At 37.4% G+C, this 27,590-nt stretch overlaps 1 protein-coding gene across 1 annotated transcript in view; it reads left to right on the top strand.

Moving 5' to 3' along the window:
* Nucleotides 1–1,298: 1,298 nt before the first annotated feature.
* The window catches only part of LOC121313669 (protein NDRG1-like), a 28,832-nt gene continuing 2,540 nt past the window's right edge, over nt 1,299–27,590 (top strand). Inside the window, exons 1-14 of the mRNA XM_041246446.1 lie at nt 1,299–1,429; nt 14,190–14,255; nt 16,871–16,906; nt 19,633–19,738; nt 20,547–20,667; nt 24,780–24,842; nt 25,006–25,066; nt 25,406–25,492; nt 25,771–25,827; nt 26,351–26,454; nt 26,602–26,661; nt 26,774–26,825; nt 27,035–27,082; nt 27,536–27,571. Coding sequence (XP_041102380.1) covers nt 14,202–14,255; nt 16,871–16,906; nt 19,633–19,738; nt 20,547–20,667; nt 24,780–24,842; nt 25,006–25,066; nt 25,406–25,492; nt 25,771–25,827; nt 26,351–26,454; nt 26,602–26,661; nt 26,774–26,825; nt 27,035–27,082; nt 27,536–27,571 — 885 coding nt within the window. The 5' untranslated portion in view covers nt 1,299–1,429; nt 14,190–14,201. The remainder of the gene's footprint in view (nt 1,430–14,189; nt 14,256–16,870; nt 16,907–19,632; nt 19,739–20,546; nt 20,668–24,779; nt 24,843–25,005; nt 25,067–25,405; nt 25,493–25,770; nt 25,828–26,350; nt 26,455–26,601; nt 26,662–26,773; nt 26,826–27,034; nt 27,083–27,535; nt 27,572–27,590) is intronic.

Raw genomic sequence — 27,590 nt, 5'->3', positions numbered from 1 at the left:
TTGCTGTAGGATGAACCCCTGACCAACTAGACGTATACCGGAGGGTATTGCATGGCGCTGCAAAATGCTGTGGTTGCCGTTTTGGTTCAGGGTGCCACTCACTCTGTGCAAGTCGCTGACTCTGGATCCAGCAAAAGAGCCCCAGACCATCACGCTTCCTCTTCCATGTTTGACAGTTGGTGTCACACACTGAGGAACCATCCTTTTGCCTACTTGACTGCGTACAAAAACCCTGCGTGATTAACCGAAGATTTCAAATTTTGATTCATCGGTCCATAAGATCTTCTTCCAGTCTTCAGTAGTCCCCTGGTGGTGCTTCATGGCCCAGGCAAGCCTCTTTTTCTTATTGTACCATCTTAACAATGGCTTTCTTACTGCCTTTTTTTTAATTACATAACTTATTTTTGCATTATTTTGCAAACCCAATAACGTTACCAAACCAGAAATAAACAACTAAAGCTGAGGGAACACTGAACAATTCTTAAATTACTGATGAAGACAAATGACTATTTGGAACGGATCCACACTTTCTATGAGAATGGGAGTGTTAATCCTTGTATTGAATAAAATAATGTCTTGCACTGTATTTTATCAGAGTTTCTGCTGTGAGTTATGTCACTAAGCATACCTGAAAGGTCAGACTGGGGGCTTCCTTGAACTAATTTGGGGAGGAGAAGTAGGGCTGGAGAAATGAGGTGCCGCACAGGGGTTTGGTGATGCGTACTGCAACTTGTGCTATAATGTGTTAATTCATGTTTGTACTTGAAACGATAACACACTTGATGCTCCAGCAGTTTGCCTCATTTTTAACATTTTGGTACTCATGAATAATAAAAAAAGCATAGCACCACAGATACTGTATAGTTCTTAAGTACTTGTATGGGCAGTCACTGGCACACTGCCATTAAATTAATGAAAATGATGCACATTAAATGTTGATTATACTGTACCCCATTAAATTAATTCATGATAGAAACCATGCCAAAAGTGTTTTTTTTTTTTTTTTGGAGTGGCACCACTGAACACCTACGTGCAAAGCGTGTTCCAGAAATATGCCTGAACGTACACAAATTAATAACAGAAAAAAAGGTACTGTCTCCAAACTTAGTATTCCTATCAGCGGTAAATCAGTGTGGACGACTGTCCTGCAAGATATACCATACTCTTCTTGTGACTAACAAGGGATTCAAACACCTTTAATTGCAACGAAACAGAACAACATTGCCCAATAGCTGGAGTTAGAAAGACTCAAGTGGGCAGGGCTGTGTTCTCTCCCAAGGCTTTATAAAAAGTCGCAATATAGCCGCTTGCCAGCTGCAAAACATAAACAGGCAGTCTGCTGATACGGCGTGTTTAATAGAACCAGAGTTGTCGTGTTTATTGCATTTAGGACAATTTTTCATCAACGTTTTCTGGGCCATTTGAAAAGGTAAGGTTTTATGTTTTACACACTAGTTGACCACTTTGAGTTTTACACTGAATCGTTGTTTAAGTTCGTTTTAGTTTTACCACTTTTAGCACAACTGTAGCCAAACACGGAAACTTTTAAAACAAAGCATGAAATAACATTGGAGACTATATGCAAACGATTATATGCTATGTTTATTAATGTATTTAAGCATATTTAGTTTTTATATGTAGTAATAATATTGTTATTCAATATTATGTTATGCATATATTTAAGTTGGAAAGAAACGGGACAGTGGTTTAGTATAATGGATTAAACAGTATTGTTTAAAGCTGTCTGAACCCTGCATATACTACTTAGCGAACTGTCGCAGACTGGTACAGCAGTTGCCGTTAGTTTGTACAGGTTTTACTTGGCGTGCAAAACTGTATTTAAATTTGTTCTGATGCGTTAATAACTGGTCGTCTACTATTGTGCCGTACCACTCGTCTTCTCTATGCAGTTTTCACAAGCCCATGTTTAAAAATACAGTACGTTTCATGTCCTGTTACGATAACATAGTTGGAAGGACATCACTTACTAATCCAGCTGCCTTGCAACATTCACTACTCCGACTTCAGAATGACAATTCACAATGGTTCGTTTTATCCATAGACGTTAATGGTGTTTTATTTAATTTGTTTTCATGTGCCCATCTTGTTTGTGGGCACATGAATCTGTGAATGTAGGCATTATATTTATACATTCATTACATTGCAAAAATGCAAATGTTACTACCACGCACTACACCGGTATGATTATTTATTTTATTTTACTGGCGCTAACTAAGCCATTCCGCTGCTGCCAGTATACACACACATTCTTAAGATAGCCTTTTCACTTTCTAAATAAGTTTATCTTTCTTCAGTCCTGATGTTAAACTACAGGCAGCCGTATTCTGGGGTCTTATTAATGGCAGCTGAAATTATACTGAACAGCAAACCCACAGAAGACTGCTGACAGTAGTTTTTCTACTGGTTTTAATTTATAAATACTCGCATTTGACAATAATAAATGTTTATAACAGACCAAGTGCAGTTCTGAGTTTGATCTAAATAAATGCTACTTTAATCAGTGTATTCACTTTGAGAGAAATATTAACATACGTCACGTACAGTAAACAAGTCAAGGATGTTGCCATACCATTTAAACTTCAGATAGACGTATGTATAAGCCAATTAAATAGCAGCGGGGGAGTTTGGAACTCCCCTATTGGCGGCAACGTAGACTAACCAATAGTGTTGCTGTATGTAGAGATTGGACTTGCCACTGTTGCCAGAGTAACCAGTTGCTGGACCAAGGTTTTAGTCAGGACTGAGGCGTTGCGGAAAGTAGCTTGATGTGGAATAGGAAAGTAAGTTATTGCAAGATTAGTATTTATTTTTAAAGGCCACGGTGCATTTACAGGTATGGGCCAAAAGATGACTGTCATATCTGACACGCACAACAGAAGGTGTTAAACTTGAAGTAATTTTGTGTGTGATCAATTAATTACATTTCTTTTGTGTGTGATCAATTAATTACATTTTTTCACAGATGACGGGGTGGTTGCTGTGATGTCAAACATGTCAAAAGTTGTGTCTTCTCGCATATTTAAACACAAAATTCTGCCACATTTGTCATCCTTGGCCTTTATTACGTCGATATGTTAAATAACATGCCATTTGCGGATTATAAAAAAAAAAATTATAAACATTTACAAAAACATGGCGAAACAAGACGCATACGACGGGTGCCATCGGTGCCGCATAGCGTCTGGCGTTTCTACGCTGGAGGCGAGCGAATTTTGTATCTACATCAAAGCGAACGTTTTAAATCCAGAAACGTTCACGTCACCCCGTCCCTTTGTATTTCCCATATTTTTATTGACGGCTTGCAATAACATGGACACTGACAGACGCAGGGCTGCTGTGATACTTCTCCTGCCTCGTAGAAGACAAACAAGGCCTTGAGACGTGAAAATCAACAGCAAGCCTGTCATTTGTAATTTAACCAGTTTGTGAAAAAGAGAAAAGCGCACAACAGCACCATACAGAGGATTTCTCTCTCTCTCTCTCTCTCTCTCTCTCTCTCTCTCTCTCTCTCTATATATATATATATACACACACACACACACACACACACACACACACACACACAGTAAAAGTCTTTGTATAAGTTTAATGAACAATCGTACAGCGCAGGATACCGCTGCACCACCTGAATCAATTTCACATCTTCCATGTTTTTGGCGTATTTGTGTTATGATCTGATTGTTCCATTTAAGCGATAGTCAGTCGATGCGGGCTCAACCGTGTGGTAGATGACCGCGACTGGCGTTATGAGTCCCGAGAAGAAGGCGAGGGCGCTAACGAAAGCCAAGGTCATCTACCACACGGTTGAGCCCACATCGAAAGGGCTCTGTCGCTATTAGAAAACAATTTATCTCTTTATTCTCTTAAACAAAAAAACAACTATATTTACCTTCAACTTCTGATTATTTCGGCAGGTAACATTCCGCTGAGGAAAATAGTCCCTAACAATTGAAAGAGAAAAATGACATCAACGTAGAGAATTTTGTTCTTGATTATTATTGCTGACATTTATTTATTGGGATCTTACTCTTATTATAATTTATCTGGACATGTACAATTGTTGAATAGTCTGTGTAGTATTGAGTCTCACTCGAAACTTGTTGGAGGCGGGGCGTCATTCAAGCAGGCAGGCAGTGGATTGGCTGGTGCTGAAACACGGTTGGCAGTTTGACTGGCTGGTTTTGAGGGAGGGTGGTGTTTGGATCCTGCCGATGACAGAAGTGTGGACCAGTCGTGTCTTCCCTGTTTATTTGCTGTTCAATAGCTGTGAATTGAGCTTTCATTACCCTGTCCTGTTACAGGCATGATTTCGCTTGTCTCTAGACCAGCGTCAGTAGACCCGCCTTAAGCGCCCAAACAAGAACAAAACCCTTTAGAAATCCTAACCCCTAAAGGCTGCTACCCTCCAATTGCCATGCGGCAAGCGTAACTGTGCAGCGATGCGTCAAAATGAATAGAACCTACACTTTTTGATAAGTATCTTCAGATCACATGCAATGCGACGGCACTTGAGCGGCGCAAAATAAATAGAATTAATCTTATTTTTTGTAATTTGACGCGCGTCAACAAGGGCATTGAGCAATCGGGGAACAGCTTCAATACACGTGGTGCAGCAGGTTGAAACATTATACAAAATGACAGCGGAAACAATAATACATGTCATTGAAAAAATACCCAGAGCTTTATGACAAAGGGCATCGCAATTATGAAGATACAGATTTGAAAGACAATATATAGGAGTCCAGTTTGAAGGAACTGGATAAGCCTGGTGTGTATTGCTATATATATATATATATATATATATATATATATATATATATATATATATATAAATTTTTAAATGGTGTCAGACTGTGTGGGTTTCCACATCAAAGCCACATCATGTTGATGAATATGTACCAGTCTTGATCATAGTTTTGTCAATAGCAATTTTGAACAGTTGTATAGATCTGGTGGTTTTCAAACCTGTCCCTGCGAAAGTGTCTCGTCGTTGATTAAAAAGTCACGCTTGGTGTGTGGAGCCCTTAACCCTAGTATTTGAACTGCGTTTGTTTGCCAGAGGTGCAACCTCTCTGGTACTGACGCGCAATCTGAGAGCCAATGTTAAGTGAAAATAAAGTGGTTATATTTATTCTTATAAACATCTTTTAGAATTTATTTTATAATCTGCAATTTCTTGAATTAACATCAGGCTTGTGGGTGACACATTTGGCAGAATTTCACATTTTTAAGTATGAGTTGTGTGAAATATCTAACCAAAAACCTACAAAAGGCAAAAGTAGCACAAATAATGTAAGATAAAAATGTTACAGCGGTTGCAATGTTGCGCAAGTTTGGCTACACACCCTGCCCACTCACACACAGAAACTGGGGGAAAAAAGAATTGTAATGACTTGTATTGTGGTATTTTCCTCCTCTATTCTATGGTACTATGGTAAGCTTTCTCCACGTTCCTGCTGAGATTTGAGTTTATAATCCTATTTTATTTAATAAATTAAATTCTCACTTATTAACTTGAGCTCACTCAAAAAAAAAAAAGAAAGAAATCCCTATGTATTTGCCCACTCAGTTACATTTCCAGTCAGAGGAGATTTATTGAGCCAAATAGTTTGGAAAGTAGGAGAGCATAATTTGAGAGAAAAAAAAATTAGATCTAATAATGTTACAAAAATTAGCTGTGAAACAAATTCCTTGTCAAATCTTGTTTAACAAAAGCAGCAATCTACAGTATAAAGGGCTTTTTTTAAATTTTTTTTTAGTCCTACCCCCTGTAAGACGGAACAGAGCCCTGTATGCACTTCGACATGTAGGCCTTATGGGATGGAACATATTTAATTATCTTTAGCAACAGATATAGTGGAGGCTGACCAATGAAATAGACATTGATGTTATTTTGTTATCATGTAAGCTTGCATGTTCTTGAAATATAGGAATGAGTTACTTCTGCATTCTTCTGATCTACCCAGGACATTCTTGGAAACTTGATTCATCTCAATTCATCACATTTTTTTTTTTATTTTTTTTTTTTATATATCTGATGGGTACACGGAGACATCTGGCTGACACGCCAAAGTTATTACTGGAATTCTGCTGCCCTGGTTAACTACATTATGCACTTTTTCTGTCTTGGTAAGCTCCTCAGTTTGAGAAAACATGTACAGCCCCTGATGACCCTGGAATTGACCACTGGCCAAAGAATTTAAAACTTGACAAACAAGTCGGTTCGACCTCTGTTTCAGAGCCCCTGCAGCTGTGTTATGTGAAAATGTAGGATTGCCCTAATGAAGTAGCCCATTGGAAAACATTGGATCCATTTAAATAATCCGATTTGAGGCTTGACACCAACTTAATGAAAAAAGTTGCCCATATGGGTTTAAAAATGAAAGAAATCTTGCAGCTGACTTTCTTTGAAGCCTTCCAGGTTTTTACTGTATTGCAAGTTCAGTTTACTTGCAGCGTAAGAAGTAAGAAGTGAATGTCCCGGTATGTCGGGTACCTGCAGCACATTGTATGAAACTATTTTAATATCATAGTGTAGTATTACTATAGTTCTATGAAGTTAAAGTGCTTAAACCAATTTTCAAAAATAGGATGCTCCACCCCCCCTTTTTTCTATGTCTCGCTTTACATTTAATTGAATTGTCACACTGGACTCTTAAGAAATTCATTTACAGCTGCAAAGTTGTAGAACCTAGATACACTGTTTAGAGGCCCTAGGATAACAGAAAATGTGTCCCTTACACGTCCCACCTAGGGTGTTGCTGTTGTGGCCAAAATCCCTCTTGCCAAAACATCCCGTCCTTTATTAATTCTGGAAAGAGCGATGTACTTGAATTAGAACACACATGGTACACACAAGTTTATAAAAGCATACCTACACCGTTGGATCAACTGAAGTGTTGGGCAATAGGGTGAAAATGCATTGATCTGAATATTTAAAAATGTATATCACCAGTCTAGCCCAGACCTTTGTTCATTTGACACCTGTAAATAGAGTAATTTTTGATGCTGTGGAGGGGCACCTCGTGCAATGCAGCAGCCAGCCCTCCGCCATCTGCCAATGAGTACACGGTATCGAAGTGTCAAGTCTTATGGCTCTTATGATATGTATGGCTGGGGAAGCACAGGAGTCTGGATTACAATTCTAAATCCCTGTTACTTTAACAAGTTATGACTGTGAGACCGTGTCCTCTTGAACAAACGAGATACATAGCCAAAAAACTAAATAGAAAAAATGCGGCCGAAATAAATATGTACAGTGGCTCTCAAAAGTATTCACCCCCCCTTTGATGTTTTCCACATTTTATTGTGTTACAACATGGAATCAAAATGGATTTAATTAGGAGTTTTTGCCAATGATCAACACAAAAAAAAGTCCATAATGTCAAAGTGAAAAATAAAATCTACAAATTGTTCTAAATAAATTACAAATATAAAACAGAAACTAATTGATTGTACAAGTATTCACCCCCTTTGCTATGACCACCTATATAAGTTCTGGTGCAACCAATTGTCTTTTAGAAGTCACATAATTAGTTGAATGGAATCCACCTGTGTGCAATTAAGGTGTTTCACATGATTTCAGGTTAAATACACCTGTCTCTGGGAGGTCCCACAGTTGGTTAGTATATTTCCTAACAAAAACTACATCATGAAGACGAAGGAACATTCAAATCAAATCCGGAATAAGGGTCTTCAAAAGCATCAATCAGGGGTAGGATATAAGAACATTTCCAAGGCATTGAATATCTCCCGGAGCACAGTAAAGTCCATTATTAAGAAATGGAGAGAATATGGCACAACTGTGAATCTGTCTAGAACAGGCCGTCCTCAAAAACTGAGTATCCGGGCGAGAAGGGCACTAGTCAGGGAGGCAACCAAGAGGCCTATGGCAACTCTAAAGGAGTTAGTCTTCTACGGCTGAGCTGGGAGACACTGCATACGGCAACAATAGCGCGGGTGCTTCACAAAACTGGTCTTTTATGAGAGAGTGGCAAAAAGGAAGCCATTGTTGAAAAAATCTCACATCAGATCTTGACTAGTTTGCCAGAAGGGGCCTGGAAAGCTCGTGAAGATAGAGGGGAAAATGGATGCAGCAAAGTACAGCGAAATCCTGGAGGAAAACCTGCTGAAGTCTGCAAGAGACCTGGGACTTGGGAGAAGAGTCATCTTCCAGCAGGACAATGACCCCAAACATACAGCCAAAGCCACACTGGAGTGGCTTAAATACAAAAAGGTCAATATCCTGGAGTGGCCCAGTCAAAACCCGGACCTCAATCCAATTGAGAATATGTGGAAAGAGTTGAAAATTGCTGTTCACCAAAGGTCCCCATCCAACTTGATGGAGCTTCAGCAATTTTGCAAAGAAGAATGGGCAAAAATTGCAATGTCCAGATGTGCAAAGCTGGTAGAGACTTATCCAAATAGACTCATGGCTGTAATTGCTGCCAAAGGTGTCTACCAAATATTGACTCAAGGGGGTGAATACTTATGCAGTCAATTATTTTCTGTTTTGTATTTATAATTTAGAACAATTTGTAGATTTTTATTTTTCACTTTGACCTTATGGACTTTTTTTGTGTTTATCAGTGGCAAAAACTCCTAATTTAAATCTATTTTGATTCCACGTTGTAACACAATAAAATGTGGAAAAGTCCAAGGCGGAGTGAATACTTTTGAGAGGCACTGTACTTCATTCAAGATACTACAAGGTTTAGTATTCATTCACTGGATTTTAAATCTGCAGTTAAAACTGATTATGGTTAAAATATAATCCTCATGTGCAATTTACTTCTGCTTTTTTTTTTTTTTTTTTTTTTGGGGGGGACTTCTATTCCCTTAACTAGCAGATCTGGTTTCCATCCACGATCCTGGCAGCTCACTTCAGAAAAGCATAAATGTCATGTTCTGATGCTGCTGAATCCCCTTAGTTACTATATTGTCCTGGCTGACCTATAATACAATGCTAAAATGGGATATAAAGAAACAAAAGGTCTTTTTATCATCCATTTACATGAAAGAAAATCTGTGAATTCATTGTGTATTTCTACAATCAAAATCTAGGTAAATACTGTTTCGTCATAACCCTGTAAGCTTACGTGATTGCATTAAAAAAGGAGGGTGGGGATATATAATTTAATGTTGCATACATTTATGTCTTTTGTATGAAGGTAATTTAGTTTCATTATGGTCACCAAAATATATTTGTTTGCAAGAATGTTGTGTACATTGACCTTTTGCATAATCCTGGAGGGTCTACAGCACAACACAATCACCTGCACACATCTGAATCATTGCAGACACTGCTGGATGAGAACGGTCTGATATGTTGCGAAATGCAGGCTGCCAAAGCATACCACAAAGCCCACTTTCAGTACATGTTTTGCAGCCTTTGATCCTACTAGTTTTTTTTTTTTTTGTCCCTCTCAAATCAACATCTGTTTCGATCGACAGTGTCCATTGTAAGAGTGATGTACAGTATACATGAATTGTGTAATCCAGATGTGAGGATTAGTAAACCACCTTTTTAAATTTACAGATTTAAATGAGTCAAATATATGATGATAGATAGATAGATAGATAGATAGCGACCAAGAAGACGACCTCCAGGAAGATGGCAAGTTGAAATTATGAAACACGTCGAAGTAGGCTTTTGTGGAAGAATCTTGGAGGCCTTCATCCAACAGTGGATTGAAAAAGGCTATATATGATATGTATTTATTCTTATAAAATAAATAGTTCTGCTTTTTATCAACGTGTTGTGGATGGTAACAAGTTTAACGGTTTATACTAGCAGAGCAATGTGCTTTCAGCTTTGCAATTCTTTGCATTTGAAGAATGATGAGACCCTCCTTTTAGTTTGGTTTACATATAGATCTCTTGCAGTGTATAATGCCAACATCTTCCTGTAGTGTCTTTTGCATGTCTTAATTCAAACTGGTGTGATTCACTTTTGTGTTCAGTTGATATATACATTTTGGTTTTAGTTTATACAGTAAACACAATACAGTAGCACCATCCAATAAAACCTAAACTGATCTCTTGTTACCTGCATTTATATTTTCACAGTGAGTGGTTTTGGGATTACCTGATAATGCACATGCTTGTCATTTCTGTTTATTCTGTTCACATCTCAAGTTATTCCTTGAAGGCTTTTTAGCCGTGTTTCCACTCTCCTAATGAACAACTGTTCATGGATGCACAGTATTACACTTCAGATGCACCTGTTTAACCTGCAGTAGTACCTCTGCAGATAGTTCAGCACAAAAAAAGGATTATAAAGCAATCAATATTTTTATGTGCACATGGGATTTCTAAACAAAAACAATGGTAGACTCTGGATAATCTATTGAATGGTAGGTTGTTATAAATGATTAAAAATGGTGGAGATAGAGTAAAATGTTATGTAAACAGTGGATATAAAGTTTAGCAATAAAGATTAACTTCCATATCTTTACACAGGGTATTGAAGGATAGGATATTAGTTGAGATTAAAGTGCGTTTAATGTGTACTCAATATTTTCATGTTAATCTTGGCACTTTTTTTTTTTTAATTTAAAAGTAACGTTATACAAAATAAATGTGGAATACATATGATAAGACAGAGTGGCTAAGTTACTACAGTATAACAACCAGGCGTTTTTTTTTTTTTACAGCAAACAAATTTAATCGACAGTCAGCAGATGAAAGAAGACATTTTAATCCTTATTTTAAATGACCTACCTGATTTTCTTGTAAATACTCTATCGGCTGGTTTCATTGACTGTGATTTAAAATAGCACAAATCTAGCTCTGTGAAACCAGCTATATGAAGCATTATTTTAAACTAACTTTAAAAGACTGTAGTCACCATCACTTACAGTATATTGTATTTGAATTGTATATATGAGCTGTCACTGATTTAGTTTTATCATTTTTTTATTGTTAAAGCTGATATTGGACCTTGCTGTAGGTCTGTTTGCAATAATGTAGTCAACATTGGGTGGAAAAGAACAGTACATTTCTTCTGTATGCTTAGTAACTAAGCTGTTTGTATGGAAGGTAGGTTTTGCTAGAAAAGGATCGTTGACCAAGTACATCTTGCTAGAATGACTTTTCATTTCACGTGAATGTTGCATAACAAGTTTTTTGGCCATTTTCTCCTTTTTTAAATTAATTAATTTTATTGTAACAACAAAGAAAAGATCATCGGGTTACTTGTTGTTTTGGCCCTTTGTTATATTGTTCCAGAATACTGAAGCCTCTAGGTACTGCTTTGTATTTAAAATAGCTTGCTCGTTGAATTTAAAAACAATAATATCCATACAATATTAAAATAAAACTGGTTAATTCAAGACAAATGCATGCAATGATTTTGTAACCTGTGCCTTGCATAAAAGATACCCCAAAAGTTAGTCAGCAAACATTTTTGTTATTGAATTGAAGTTTTTTTAGTATTTTTAAACAGTTTGGCTCATTTCTCATGTATCCCTTTCATATTTCAACTTTTTGGAGAAATGGCTCATTTTCATCTGACTCAGGATTTTATAGATGTATACCTTATGTATAGGGTCGTTGGACAGATTAATTTATATAGCAATTTTAGTTTAGTTGCTCCCAGTTGTGTCTGAAGTAGTGTGTTTTAATGTACTGTGTGCACATCTAAACTGTAGATTAACAATTTTAAATCATTTGCACGTCTATTGGGCTAGTATGCATATTGCATGTTACCTGTTGTAAATGGCGATATGAGTCTTGCTTTATAACCCGTATAATACCTATGAGTGTATTGCTGTATATGCACAAGTTAAAATACAGCCAGACTTGTTTTCTAATAAACCTTTGTTTAGTCCATTGTCAGTTTCTTTGAAAAGAGGGAAAAGGTTATGAAGGAAATAAGTGGCTGAGGTAGTGTCCAGTTGTGGTGTTGGTTTTAAATTGACTTTGCAGGTAAATGGAATTCTGGGAGGTGCCTTAGGTATGCTATTTGTGTATTTTTATTTATTTATTTATTTATTTTAAACTGGTAACGTCAGCTGTGGTGATATGGAGAATATAGCACGATTGATGTCGTGAATGGGCTTTGTCTGTGATGTCGCAGAATACAGAATGTAAACTTGTGCTCTAATTGGCTGAAAGGTTCTGAGCAGTCTATGAAGTAGACTAATCCTCGCGTATGTAAATAACTACAGTGCAGTTGTGTTTTTGGAGTAGTACAGTATTGATGCTGGGACAAACTTAACATACTTTATTTTGGGGGCTCCCAAGAGGCGCATCCAGTAAAGGCACTCTGCATCAGTGCAGGATGTGTCCTATAGCCTGGACGTCGCCGGTTCGAGTCTGGGCTATTCCACAGCCGACCATGGACGGGAGTTCCCAGGAAGCGGTGCCCAATTGGTTGAGCGGCGCCGGTACAGGGAGGGTTTAGGTCGCCTAGGGTGTCCTCGGCTCGCCGTGCACCAGCCACCCCTGTAGTCCGGCCAGGCACCTGCGGGCTTGCCTGTTAGCTGCCCAGGAGCTGCGTTCTCCTCCAACATTGTAGCTCCTGGGCGGCTGCATGGTGAATCCGCAGTGTGTAAAGAAGCGGGCGGCTGACGGCACACACTTCAGAGGACAGCGTGTGTTCATCTTCACCACTCCCGAGTCAGAGCAGGGGTGGTAGCTGTGAGCTGAGCCTACATAATAATTGGGCACTTCAGATTGGGAGAAAATAAAAAAATAATTGGCAACAACTAAATTTCAAAAAAAAATTAAATAATTTTTAGATTAGCTGTAAAACAGTAAAAAAACAAACAAAACCAAAACAATGAACGGGTAGTAACAGTTCTGTACTTGTTAATTTCAGATGTCAATACATTGCTTTCCTTTTCTTGATACCTTTTTGATGGTCATTTATAAATTCTGTTATATGCAAACTCCAAACAAGGTTATTATTGCCATCAAGTACATTACACTTGTTTGAATGTTTGCCCCAGCACTAATAAAAATGCACACACTATTTAATTGTAGTAGTTTCAAAGCTGTGAATGAAGAGAATATACTAATCATTCCTTGTAGGTATTTCAGTTCTGTCACACGATGGAAAGCAGAAGCGTGCATAACAGGATTTTTTTCTTTTGGTGAAGATTTAATCCTGGTACTATAGATTAAAAATGTGGATAGTAGATGCAAATAACTTCACTGCATATTGGAAATAGTATATTTTGGTAAGGGAATACGCATTTTAAGAGTTTTTAAACATCTAAGACATGGTTTACATGTTAAGATAGAATCATTAAGATTTTATCTCCTCCACTAACAGCCTGTGTTTGTAGTTGTGCCCTTTGCACATGTAGGTGGTGACCTAAACGTACAGTGACTGCCAGTTCAGCAGTGTTAACGAATCAAGCAGTTTCATGGCATCTTGTTTGTTCGCCAGTGCTGGCAACAAGACAGATGCCTCTTTCAAGAAAACAAGAGATTTTAGTTCTGTAGCTCTTGTTATCCCCACCAGCCTCTTTCATAAGGCATTCGCATGGCTCCATGTTGGAGTCTGTGGGGGGACTGCTTTTAGACTACAAAACCGCATGGTTAAAACACTTAATTCAACATTTATAGTGTGATCACAGATACAAGTGTCTTTTTTTTGTTTCTTTTAAATTATCTGGTTAAATGCATTTTAGTTGCAGCAAATGTCTGTATTGCAGGTAGAAATTCCTTATGTTGTAAATGGGGAGGGGGTTACATTTGAGAGGTCAGGTTGATTTATTCTAAACAAAAAAAAAAAAAGCAGTACTACTTGATTGCACAAACAAAATGATAGTTACTGTGTTAGTTTTGATTAAATCGCTTTCTAGAAACAATTAGCAGAATCTGCCGTTTACAACCAGGAAACCCTAAGGGCCTTAACAGTTGAGTGACTTAAGTGATTAATCATCTCCCCTCTACTGCTCTACTGTACATTCTGGAAGACGTGGTTCGTTGAATTACTTTCAAGTTTAGGATTTTATTAACATGGCTGTAAAACAAATAACAATAGTGTTGATCTATTGAATATTTCTCACGTACTAAATCTGGATTTATATACTGTCAATATGATGAAAAGGGCCAGTGCATCCTAGCAGTTAGGGATCATTCTTCCATGAAATATTGTTTGTTTGTATTTATTCCCATTTTAATTCCATTCCATGTGGTAATTGTTTTCATAACAGGTCAAACCCATCATGATGACTGAAAGTCAGGATTCAAAGCAACTGCTGGTTGACAGAGAATTGCCGGTATGTTTATTTTAACTTGAGTTTACTGTTTACATGCCCCTTCCTAGAAAACTTTCAGCATATGTGTTTTGGTCACACAGCTCTGTCTGCAACCGACAGTTCGACATGGCCAACAGCGACACATCACACACAGCTCCAGCCAGCGGGCTGCACAGATCGGCACATCTGTGGCAGCTGATTTCACAGATCTCAATAACAGTAAATTGCAACCCACATACTGCCACCTTGACAGTGGAGATGAAGGAAACTCTGGTTTGCTGTTTCTTATAATAATGAATTGCAGTACCTTTTTTTTTTTTTTTTTTTTTTTAAATCATGTTGGTTATAAAAACATAAGGTCTTGTATACAACTTATTAAAATAACATTAACACCCAAATTGAGATCAGAGGTAATCATCATTCAACATCCATGAACCTTTAACATGATCAGCCACGGACTCACTGTGTGACCATGAGCAAGTCACTTAACCTCCTTGTGCTCTGTCTTTCGGCCGAGATGTTGCAAGTGACTCCCTAGTCTCGTGTCTTGTAAAGCGCTTTGTGATGGCAGTCCACTCTGAAAGGCGCTATGTAAAAACAAAAATTATGCTCCTCCTAAAGGAACAGTATACTGCTTTCTGCAATAAATGCAACAAACTGTACACTGGGGAAACGAAAAGGCATTTGGCAGACCGTTTTGCTGAACATTTATGAAACATTCATATCAATCCCACTACATAACTAGTAGCCCAACATTTCAACCATGCTAATCACACTGCTGAAGACACCACCATCTGTGGGATCAGTCAGTGCTAAAAAACAAAAGCTGCTTGCAAACAAAGGGAACCCGAGTTTATCTTCAAACTAGGAAGATTGTCAGGCATGCTCAAAGCCAAGTAAAGACAGATGTAGAGAAAAATAACATACTGGAGCTATAGAACCTAGGATCACTTTGCATAAATCATACAAATGTAGAAAAAATAATTGAGTAGATCAGATTAATTATATCATCAAATAAAAACATGACCACAAATAAAGAAATATAAAACCTGTTGAAATCCAGAGGACAGATATCCTTGAGGTTAATCAGTGACTGAAGTCCAGAGTTTAAGGATAGCAATAGAAATATATTGAAATTGTGTTTCCAGCTGTACAAAGTACAGTAGTTTTATTAACCTATTCACCTGTAAGGTAATAATTCATAGAAACAGAAAAATCATGAGCCTAAAACTGAAAATAAAATATGCATTGTTTACTCTTGAGCAATTCAGGGCTACGTTCAACCAAGCAAATGTCTGCAGAATGTGTTGGCTACCCCTACGCTATGCAAACCTGTGGCCAAAGAAAGATGTTCACCAAATGTTTGTGTTGATGAACACAGCAGACTTAATTTATGCAATGTTGCTTGATCTAACTCTAAATTGTGGGACCGTATTTTGAACCGGTGCAGATACAAAGGACGTTTGTGCATGTGTGTAGGGGGCAGTGATTTCTACTGAATTTACAACATACTAGAGAACACTATTTATGTCCAGTTAAACAGTTTTGAAGTCCACAGCTTAAACTTCATTTTTTGTTATTAAATTTTTAAATTTACAATTTGGGCATTTAAATGAGCGATTCAGGCTATAGTTGTCCTGTTTTTATGATTGTGGCTGCTTGAAAGCAATCCAGTCTTAGCACAGTGGCTTCACAGCGGCAACACTTTGAAATTCACTTACCCCAGTGATGTGTGTACTGTTAATACAGACCACCATATTGATGAGATTTACACCTCGGTTCATAGTGTTTTAGTCTCATCATACTGCAGACCTAATTTAAACAGACACTGCACAGGCTACAGTAATATCCTTACAGTAATTTCCTGGATTAAATAAATGACTCCTATTAAAGTACATTTCCTGACAGTATTCCTAATAGTCGATACCAGATTGGATGTCTGTAGAATATCAATTTAATTGCAGAACTGCAGTAGGGGAATCCTCATCTGTTACCTTTTACTAAATTAGCTTTAGAAGGGATCTGTTTTGGTTGTCGTATGTAAAGTTTGACAAACGGTTATTCTGCTTTAAATTTACATAGCCTACATGCAGAAAATCACATAACAGTATTGAGTTACACCCAAAACCATAACAAAAAACGTTATTTTGTGGCAGCAGCTCTATCAAAAAGAAGCACATACTCTGCTTCTCTCCCCAGTGTCTCCTCACTATCTATTTTACAAGCTGTGTGTCACATAATTCAATCAGCCGTCAGCCCCGTTTTACACTCAACCTACTTTTATGACCTGTGATGCGTTCCCGGGCATGTGCTGAATTCATGCTGATTAGAACTAGCTATATGCAAACCTTGTCCTGAGTTTTGATTTTTCTTTCTTTTGATTTCATAAAGCAAAAATATAAGTCACTAATTGAATGTGTTTATTGTTTAATAAAAGCAAAATCCTCAAAGTGATATTTTGTGTGTTTTGTGGGACAGTGAGGGCGGGAGTAGATTTTTCTAGATTTTTTGTCCCTTGGATAATAACACTCCCCCCCCCAGACTAAGATCTACCACTAGCACCATCTAAGCAGAGTGAGAGTTGTTCTGGGGTTGCACTGTTTTGTCTTCACATTAATTTTTATTTTGTTTCACAGGGGCTAAGAGAAGCCATGCAAGTGTTTGTCACCAAGGCAAGTAAATTCTATTTATTTTGGCTGGGGTAGGTAGTAATGTATGTTCTTCCTCAATCACTAAAGGCCGACCTGTCAGTGCACGCCTAACAGAATCTGAGACTGTACAATATTGCGCTCTAGTGGAGATTTTTGCCTGAGGAGACAAGTTACCCTGATGTCAGTGCCCTTGGGGGTTGATTTGACAATGTGTATGAAAACTACATTGAGATCTTGGCATGCTTCCTGAGATTTGAAATATTATAACAATCCCAGGTGAAGTAGCTTAGATATTATTTCACATATTCATGCTTCACTAAATGGGTGATTGAAATGTTAAGTATTTGTGACAATCTTCGTCCTTCAGTGATTTCTGCATTTTTAATCGTGTTTTTACACGAATGGCAGACATGCACAGTGGAGTAATTCACGTGTTTATTTTATTTTAGTTTTAAAAACCTGATGAAAATGTACAAAAAAATAAGCGGTGTGTGTTTTTTTTTTTTTTTTTTTTTTTAATATATAAAAAGGAATATTTGGACTGGAAGGTTTGTCTCTCTGAAATACTGCAATAATCTGTAGTAATACTAAGAAACAAGATCCTTAAGTTAACCTCTGTTTTTTGTTTCTCACAAGTTGCTAGTTTTACTTTCCATTGTCAAACTGTGTAGATTGTACCACTGAGAATTTTAAATAGGGCTGTTGTGTCTTGGTAAAAAAAAAAAAGTCATAAAATACAGTGAAAATCTGCCTTTGGGAAACTTGGTTTTCTCGGTAGCCGTATAGTACAAAAACAGAATCTCATGGTGTCCAGAGATTTGTGCAGTCTTATTGTAGATATAAAGACACCTGTTAACCTGGGCACCCTCCTGAAAGTCTTTCAGATATGACCAACTTTTAACTGGAATATAAATATTTGTATACAGAATACAGAATACAGGCAGGGATAACAGATTATGTTGCGAGGGCCTCCCCTTTTACAAAAATATGTTTGTTGCACATTGCGTGTCCAATGTTTTTATACATTGCGGTTAAATAAGATATTTTTGTAAACGGATGGTAATCCTGTGCTGATCCTCCAACAGATTACAGTGCTTCAGTTTTGCAGAGCAGTGTTTAATATTAACAAGTAGAGCCATGACGTTGGTACAAGAGAAGTACCATCTGTTCTTGGTGCTTTGCTCCAGAGACACTAACCTCGCGTAGACACCATCTCCTAGTTAAATGGGATTAGTGAAGCTGTAAAGCTGATGATCACTTGCATTAAGTGGGAAGGCAGACAGTGCATCAGATATGTTTTTTGTCCTCGCACGTAGCATAATGTATATGTTTGTTTAATTTCTATTTACTGTTGACATTTCAGTGCACTGTGCATACTGTGCTTTTTCACAAATTAATTTATTTAAATACTTTGCAGGAAATGTACTATAAGTAAAATGATTACATTTTTTAAAATGTTTTTACAGCATGTGCCTCCACTCCATTTATACGTCTAAACGAGGAACATACTGTAGTGTACTTACATTTTAAGTTATATCTTAAGTACTTGCAATTGTGATGAAACTTGGACTGGGCATTCCTTATCACTACGACTAGTTCATAGGAACATACTTTTTATGCGAGCTACGGCCACAGAACTCCCACATTTGAATATGCTTTGCATAGACCTTTATTGCAAGTAGTTTTTCTGTATGTATATATTTAATGGTGAGCTATTGAATGTCGTGGTTGTGGTTCAAACTTTTAAATACATTTTACTCAATACAAGGTAGAGCTTAATCAAGTGTTAACACTTTGCTAGGACTTCAGTCAGTGTACAGTGGTTGCAGTCACTGGGGAGCTTTTGTTCTTTGAAAATAATAGTGTATGTCATGCTTAACATTTTTGGTTTCATTTATACTCCCAATGGTATCAAATACCTAATAATAACAAACGGGCATTGTTTAAACGTTGCACCTTCAAAGATGTAGAAATTTGTTTGACTTTGTTTTTGATGTTCCTGAACTACACAACTGGGATTTCTTGGCTAATCAAACCTCCTGACTTTGACTGATCCAATTTAGAGATCTCTATGTCCAGAATTAGCTTGTTTTGGAATTTGTGCAAGGAACCATGGGAGTCACAAGCTTATGCACAATAGCAGACAGCAGTTGTATAAAACCAAGATTTCAGCAGAGTTCCAGTTAAATACCTTAACTGGCTTAAATCAATTGAATCAGTCCCTCACTACACTACACCAACAATGATTTTGGACGATGAAGACTCTGTTTTTGCACAGATTGAAATTGTTGTAAGTACAGGGCCTTTTTAATATCTACAGTATTTTACAGGACTATACATTGAATATTGAGCAGACAGTTAGTGGTGTTCTTGTGGTTTTTTTATATTTGTTTTCATTTTGTTACGAATGAATGCAGCAGACCGATTAACATGAAGTGCAATGGGTATTTCTGTGAAGATGTGCTGGGATTCTGCATTGTGCAGTACTGGGAAGACATCGGATAGCTTGCCAACTGCCAGCCTCCTTGCTGGTTTATGTGGCTTTTAATTCTGGCAGTGGAAATCATTTTGAAAAATACAGCGATCTCCTGGATTGGATAGAGGGGATAATCAGCATAATTTTGTTTCCACCTGCCTCTTTGTTAATTGGTACTGCAAGAACTTGGATTCTCCAATTATCAAAAACTGCTACTTCGTCTCTTAATCAATCAAAGATGCACCTTTTAACTGATGTTTCTCCTCCACAGGAACATGATATCGAGACCCCACACGGTGTCATCCATGTCACCATGCAAGGACTACCCAAAGGAAATAGACCTGTCATCTTGACCTACCATGACATTGGACTGAATCGTAAGTCTCCACAGTAATAAAATTCTGCAACAGGATCTTTTTTTTTTTTTAATCCCAGCATGAGGCTGAAAGATTTTTGTGCATCTTCTGGGTCATGGTATTTCCAAACTGCACATTTTAAAGCATGTAGCACAAGAACTGGCAATTAAAACTTTGTTGTTTCATGGCCTTTAACACATTAAAGCTAAACACCTACTGTACCAATGACTTGAAATTTCTGTGCTTACAAACCTATTTTGGATCTTCTTGGTTAAGAGGCACTTACATTTTAACATTTCTGTAGCAATTTGACCAGCTGTCCTACAGATTGTTTAGTGGTTGTATATGTGGTCTACGTTTGTTGAATGATCAAGTGCTGACTTGTACATGCATGGGGTCTGGTTTCTGGCTTCTTACTGTATAATCCATCAGGGCACCTAGGTTTTCTTTTTTTGTTGGTAATGAAAACATTTCCTTGGCTGACCAAAACATCTTCACTAGAAAGCACCCTGGATTACCTTCCAACTCTATAAACCTTTCCGGCCACCTGTCATTGTATCATATTTGTGCTTGCAAGTACTGTAGCCTATATTTTAAAGTAAACTTATTATCCTTGTATGTAGTTTTCTTTAGGATGTTTCTGACATAAGAGTCCATATAGTCCAGTCAGGAGTTATGTACAGTTCATTGTCATTAAAACAGAATGAATAAACCAAAACCATCTCTCTTGCTAAAATTGTGTTTTCATTTGCGGTAATAGAAAAATATGAATTAAGATGACCAGCAGGTTTGCAACTTGTTTAGAGCTGCAAAACTCCTTCTGTTCCAGATAAGTCTTGCTTCGACTCCCTCTTCAGCTTCGAGGACATGCATGAAATTACCCAGCACTTCGCAGTGTGTCATGTGGATGCACCAGGGCAACAGAAAGAAGCCCCTGCCTTTCCAGTAGGGTCAGTATTGAATTAGAATTTCTGCAGGTTTTTTTTTTTTTTATCCAATCCAATTTGTTAGGATACACTTTCTATCCATTGTTAGAAGACCCCTTATGAGTTCATCTATTTCAGTGTACATTCATATGAGCTCCTAAGAGAAGCACAAGGGGGTCATTTTCAAATGGTAAACCACTGTAGCTCGAATTTCTCTAGGTATCGAATTTTGATGTACAGTTATTTTCAGGCCTTGTTCCCATGCCACCTTACAGTCCAATGGGTTACAGAATGAAGAGCACCAGGACACTTTATCAATTTCCTTGCTTGCTTTGTGGCTGACAATTTTTCTATATATGTAATTGTAATTTGGATCCTCCCTTGTAAAATTGGAAGTTATAAAATGTCTAGTTTTGTAAATATATAGAAATATAGAAATATAAAAAAAAAAAAAATGCTGTGGGATACTGAATTGCTACCTCAGTTGGGCAAAATACTTAAAGCCATTATTCTCCCATAGATCTCTTTGATTTCTATCCCGAACCTTATGGGCCAGTTTACACTTGGCAGTTATTGCTACCGGTACTTGCTGGTGTTACGTGCTGAAAAGGCTCGCCATGCTGAAAAGCCTGTAGGTTTTTAAGTACAGGATTGGCGCGTGCTCGAAAACCTACCATGCTGAAAAGCCTATACCTTGTAAAAATGGAAAACGTTAATTAGCAAAACTTTTTACAATAAATGATGCCAAAATCCAGTAAATGATGCAAAGATTTTAAAAGCGGGTGACATGTTTAAAACAGTTTGCGGCATTTAAAAAATTAAATAGTGACGAACCGTGAAATTTGCTTGTTTAAAACTTGTTTTGTAGCCTATTTTAGATTTTCTTTGTCTCGTGTTCTTAGTTGATTTGTGATGTGAATATGCCTTATACTTTCTAGGTTGATAACTTTGACTGTCAGCAGCATTGACTAAAAGAACTTGCATCCCGCTGTCGGATCTCGCAGTGTCTTGTGACATTGGGAATTTGAATACTTATGCTTTGTAACTGTTTTTTATGCATTTCTTGTATTACTTGTATACCACTGAAAGTTGCCCTAGAAACATGGAATACCATGCCAAAAAGCCTAATCGTTGCGCACACTCCTCCGCTCAGATGTGGTAATGTATAATTGTGCAGAATTAAACTGGCAAGAAATACAAGAGATCACTTTGTCAAATATAAGTAAAACCGACAACCGGTTGCTTCACCTGCGTGGGATTAATTTTAATGTTTTCATACACTGTAGAAACAAACACCCAACTCTGTTTCTCTAATCTAGCGGGGGATGAAGATGGGGTAAAAACATTTCTGCACTCAAACATCCCTTTTTCAACTTGCACTTATTCATTGGTGAGCAGTATTATGAGTGCTGAAAGAATTTAATCCAAAATGTCATACTGAAAGTCTTATTCTTCTAGAAGTCCCTTTCATAATCACGGCTTTGCTCAAATGTATCTTTTATCCAGAGAAAGCTCCAAAAGATTTAATTACCTCCATTAGTGTCGGCACCAACCCCCCTTTTTTGTGTGTGTGGTCAAAAATAAGTCGTTGGCATATAGTGACAAATGGTGTTTTCTTGTACCAGTCTGACCACAGCGAATATTGGAGCCTCTGTTATTTGCTATGGTAATTGAGCTGCTGGCAGAGGCTGCAGTAGACACCCCTGTCTTGTATCCCTGCAAAGAGCAATTGTTCAGAGCACAGACCATTTGTAATGAGAAGCCCTTGGATCTTGATACAATACATAACCCATTTAATATACTTCTCCCGAGCCCATGCGTTGTAACCCTATAACCACCCCACTCTTATGAAAGCTTTCTCAGCATCCAGACTCTATGACTGCTCTTGTACTCTGTCAGTGCTGTATTATATTCAGTAGGCATTATTAATAATAATAATACAAATATTAGGGGTCTACTTAAATCGCGGGCAGGTTATGGAATAAAATTTAGAATTTCACTGACCTGTTTAAATACAGATTTTCACATCTGTTAGAAACAGTTCCAAAACTTGGTTACCCAAGGGCATCGGCATACTTTAATAAAGGCAATATTTAACTTGGCTACAACTGACAGGAATATTTTTTGTCTGCGCTGACTTTCCAGTTTGTTTTCTGAAAGCTGTTTATTTTACATTCTGTTCAGCAGCCTCTGTAATAGCCTTTCATTTAATGTGTAATTCTGAAGTTAACTTGCGATCAATCGTATTTTCTCTAAAGACACATTGCAAGATGTGTAAAAACAATTGCCTCCATCTGCATGTACAGTTTCTTTGGGGAAAAATACAGTAAATGTTTTTTTTTTTATGCTATCAATTGTATTTCCTTTTTTTTTTTTTTTTTTATAAATAAACAGATGAACCTTGGTGTCGCCCTACTCTGGCACACTCCTGTCTCATCTTCCTCAGCAACATATGTAGAATTTGCCCCTTCCTCACCAACTACTCCACGCAGCTAGTTCAGGCCCTGGTACTGTCCTGTCTTTACTGCAACTCCCTCCTGGCCAGCCTCCCTGCCTCTGCCATCCATCCTCACCAGCTCATCCAAAACTCTGCTGCTCGCCTTATCTTTTCCCTTCCTCGTTTCTCCCACACTACACCGCTGCTCTGCTCTCTGCACTGGCTCCCCATTGCTGCTCGGATCTAATTCAAAACTCTTGTACACTCCAATCGCTGTCTTGATCTTTCTGCTCTCTCCAATCTCCAGACTGTCGCCCCACCACTTAATTCAAAACATAAGTATAATTTGCTTAAGTCTGTAATTAGCATGCAGATATTCAAAATAACAATGGTAGCTGTATCTATCAATAATATGGAAGTACACAAATTATATTATTATAAATCCATTAAAGTTAAACCAATCCAATATTTTAGTTTAGTTGGTACTAGTTCAATAATACAGGAAAAGGGACACAGAGCGAACCAGATGTTGTCATCTCGTAGTTGCTTGTGTACTGAATCACACTTGCGGCGCTGTTTCTGAACTACAAAAACTCCTGGAAGAACATTCTCATCTTCACATTGACTTTCAGGTCATTGCAGTTTAAGTAGTTTGCCTGTCCCTGTAGTTGTGAAATATCTCTGATGGGTCATGCTCTTCCGTCCGCCCCAGGTTTGGGAGCGAGTGTTTGATGGGCCCTCTTATTTTAAGAGTTGCAATGTCCAGTTGTGGTATCCATCTTTCAAAAAAGCATATTGGTAATTTACCCTCCAAACCCTCGGGCAGGCCAATTTTTTATTCTAATATTTTTGTTACACTGCCGCAACTGCCTCCTGTAGTCTGCATCATCCACCTGCTCATGCAGCTGTTGTCGCCTTTCCAGCAGTCACAATACATTTATCACCGTCTCTATCCTCCATTTAAAAGATATACATTCTTCTGTTGCTTGAATCCTTTTATTGGATTCAGCAATCTCTGCCTTTAGTGAGTCAACTGAACTGATGACACGTTCAAGTTTTGCTTCCCAGTGTGCTTTCGGTTCATGTGGAGACTTGAGCATTTTGTGAAATGAAGGCTTCAGGCACACAGCTGTGGTCGCCGGCTTCCTCCTGTCCTTGTTTCTGTCCCATGTACTCTGCTAGGGTATCAAGGGTTGTTATATTTCATTTAATGAACAGCTGTACACCATGAGATATGCTTAAATTCTCCTATTTATTTGATGTTGATGGAGATATCTATTTGACACTTTCATAATTCAAATGTATATTTATTTTATTACTGATTCTCAATTTATTGATATTGTTTCCAATATGTATGTATAAAGGAATGGACATGCTGTTGTGTTTTGATTTAGACTTTGAGCATACCATGTTCAAATGAGGGCAAAAATCTCTGAACATATTGCAATACTTTCCTGGGTCGTCACCTATAAAATACGTGTGCTATTTGTGAACCAAGTAGAAAAATAATTTGGCCTAGTGAAGTGGACTAAATTTAATGAATAATCCATTTTTTTGCAAGTGTCCAAAACCTATGGTTACAGTACAGTGGACTGTCAGTGGTTTTTAAAGCCTACATTTTTTATTTAATAATAATTGATTTGTTTGCCTCATGCCCTCCCCCCCCCCCCCCCCCCCCCCCCCCCCCTTTTTTTTCTAGGTATAATTATCCATCTATGGACCAGCTTTCTGATGTGCTTCCACTGGTTCTCAACAATTTGGGGTAAGCATAAGTTTGACAGGCTTGTGTACAATACATTGTATTACAAATAAGTTCAAATAAGTTTTTTTTTTTTTTAATTCATTATCCTAATATTTGCTATCTAGTGAATTAAGTTTAAAAACTAAACTAAACTTTTTTTTTTTTTCCCTCCATTGCCAAACAGTCTAAAAAGTGTTATTGGAATGGGTATTGGTGCTGGTGCCTATATCCTATCTAAATTTGCGGTGAGTTTGTCGTTCATAATTTTTTACTTTAGTGTTAATGACAGCATTATCCCTAAACACTCCATTTAATCTTCCTTTCCATGTGTATTTTAGTCTCAATGTATTTTAAATGTTGATACATAAGGCTATTCATCATAAGATCCAGGCAAGTTTTGGTAGGCTTGAATGCCATTTTGCACCTACCTGATTATCTATGATAAGAGCAAGAATGACAGTTAACTTAAGTTCTCTACAGGGATATGCTATCCCTAACATTGTCTACTACCCAATTATCAATGGTTTAATTATTTAAGCTGCTGTTTGCTGGTTGGTAATTCATGTGCATTTCTTTTATTGCAGCTAAATCACCCTGAATTGGTGGAAGGAATGGTGCTCATTAACATTAATCCCTGTGCAGAAGGATTGGTCGACTGGGCAGCTAATAAGGTATTAAAAATAAAATCAATATTAATCATCAATGATTTAGGACGGCATCCACAGTGATATGTCTTGTGGCATCATTGAACAAATTAGGATGTCCATTGTAGAGGCAGAGTTGCCCATTTAAGGTTGTAAGGATTATGAATCTGTGTCGATGTTGTTGTACCAGTACGTTGGATGTGATGACTTAATTTGATATAACCTAAATTAATAAATACAATGTCAACTGAAAATATGTTTTTCGGGATGCAAAATGTTAACTTTTTTTTACCTTGATTTTTCAGATTTCTGGATGGGCACATGCTCTGCCAGAAACAGTCATTACTCATCTGTTTGGAAAGGTATCATTTTTTTTTTTTTTTGCTTTGCATGCCATATCACTGTGGGGTTATAACAAATAGTGTTACACCTCCCCACCTGTTTAACACGCCTATAATTTATTTTCATTAACATCCTGGAAACTTATTACACTTATAACATTGGAATCTGTTTCAGAGCAAAATGGCTGTAGTATACTGATAGTGTAAGGATTATTGACCACTTTGCCAATCGGGTAACACAGCAATACTGATCCGTGATTTTGGTATTTTTTTTTAAATCGCTCTGCAATGATTTCATTTTAAAGGACAGATCTCAAACCCCAGTGCACTAGAGCAGCCATTTTGAAAAGAGCTTTGAAACAGACTTCAAAGTTTTAGAAGTATAAAAAGTTTTCAGGATGTTGGCAATGAAAAGCTAAATTTACAGGTACATTATTTAAACAGTTACTTAGACATGGGTGGTCTGGTGTGCCACCCAGTTCTTTATATCCAGGATCTTAAGGTAGTCAGTATGTAAAACGTTTCTTTTGTCTTTCCCATGCAGGAAGAAATCCATAACAACCATGACTTGATCCAAACATACCGACAACTTATCACCAAGGAGATCAACCAAAGCAACCTTCAGCTCTTTGTAAACTCATACAACAGGTAATTGCTGGTCAAATATTAAATTGTATGTCAAGCAAGGTTGTTTTGCACTGGTCATACTGTAAAGGCTTAACCAAACATTGCTTCCAATTAAAGGAAATGGTTTTTTTGTTTGTTTTATTGAATTTATTTACTTCTATTTTATAGCCGAAGAGATCTGGAAATCGAACGACCAATTCCTGGACAATTAAACGTGAAAACCTTGAAGTGAGTTTAACGTATCCTGTACCATTTGGATTTAATCTAAAACTCTTGATCAAATATTTAATAAATCCTATATTTTAAATCTTCAACTAACGTTACTTGTGTTGACTTATAGATGTCCTACACTTCTGGTTGCTGGAGATAGCTCACCAGCTGTTGATGCCGTGGTGCGTATGTTTATACATACAAATGCTATAGTTTTTTTTCCCCCTTTGTTTTAGAAAGGTATGTGTAGGGGGGGCGTTTATTTTAAAGACATTAGGTTGTGCTGACGGTGCTGTGGCTGTAGGGCAGATGTGGCATTGCATTGAATTACTGATACTTTAGTGAATAAGTAATGAGAGTGCTGTAAAATATTTGTTTCATTTTATTTAAGGTGGAATGCAACTCTAAACTGGACCCAACAAAGACAACTCTTCTGAAGGTAATTGATTAGAATGAACTGCCCGAATAATCAGAGGCATTACGCTGTGTGTGTGTATAAACAGCCTCTAATATTAGAAGCCACTGGCAGAATCAGCTTAGCAGCCAGTAATGCAGATTAATGATACTGATCAGTAAATACTTGCTCAGCATTCATAGCTATAATCTATTAACTTTGACAGTGTTGCAGGTTGGTAAAAGTCCACTAGTCTAAGGCCACCTGCTGTTGGAATGGCTACATATGATTTTTTTTTTTTTACCCCCCCCCCCTTTTTGTTTTATTTTAATAAAATTGTTATACTAAAAATAAATATTCAAAAACATTTTCTGCTTTTAGTCTTGTCCTAAACCTAACAGGACAAGTTAAACACATGAACTATTTCATTTATGTAATTCAGTGTTACCAAAGGGGAAAGGCAGAATACAGTAAAGTACTTTATTTATGTATTTGTAGATGGCAGATTGTGGAGGGCTACCACAGGTTGATCAGGTATGTATAAATGTATGAT

The sequence above is a fragment of the Polyodon spathula genome, chromosome 3 (genome assembly GCF_017654505.1).
Source record: "Polyodon spathula isolate WHYD16114869_AA chromosome 3, ASM1765450v1, whole genome shotgun sequence".
NCBI lineage: Eukaryota > Metazoa > Chordata > Actinopteri > Acipenseriformes > Polyodontidae > Polyodon > Polyodon spathula.
This window is presented reverse-complemented; position numbering and strand designations above follow the sequence as displayed.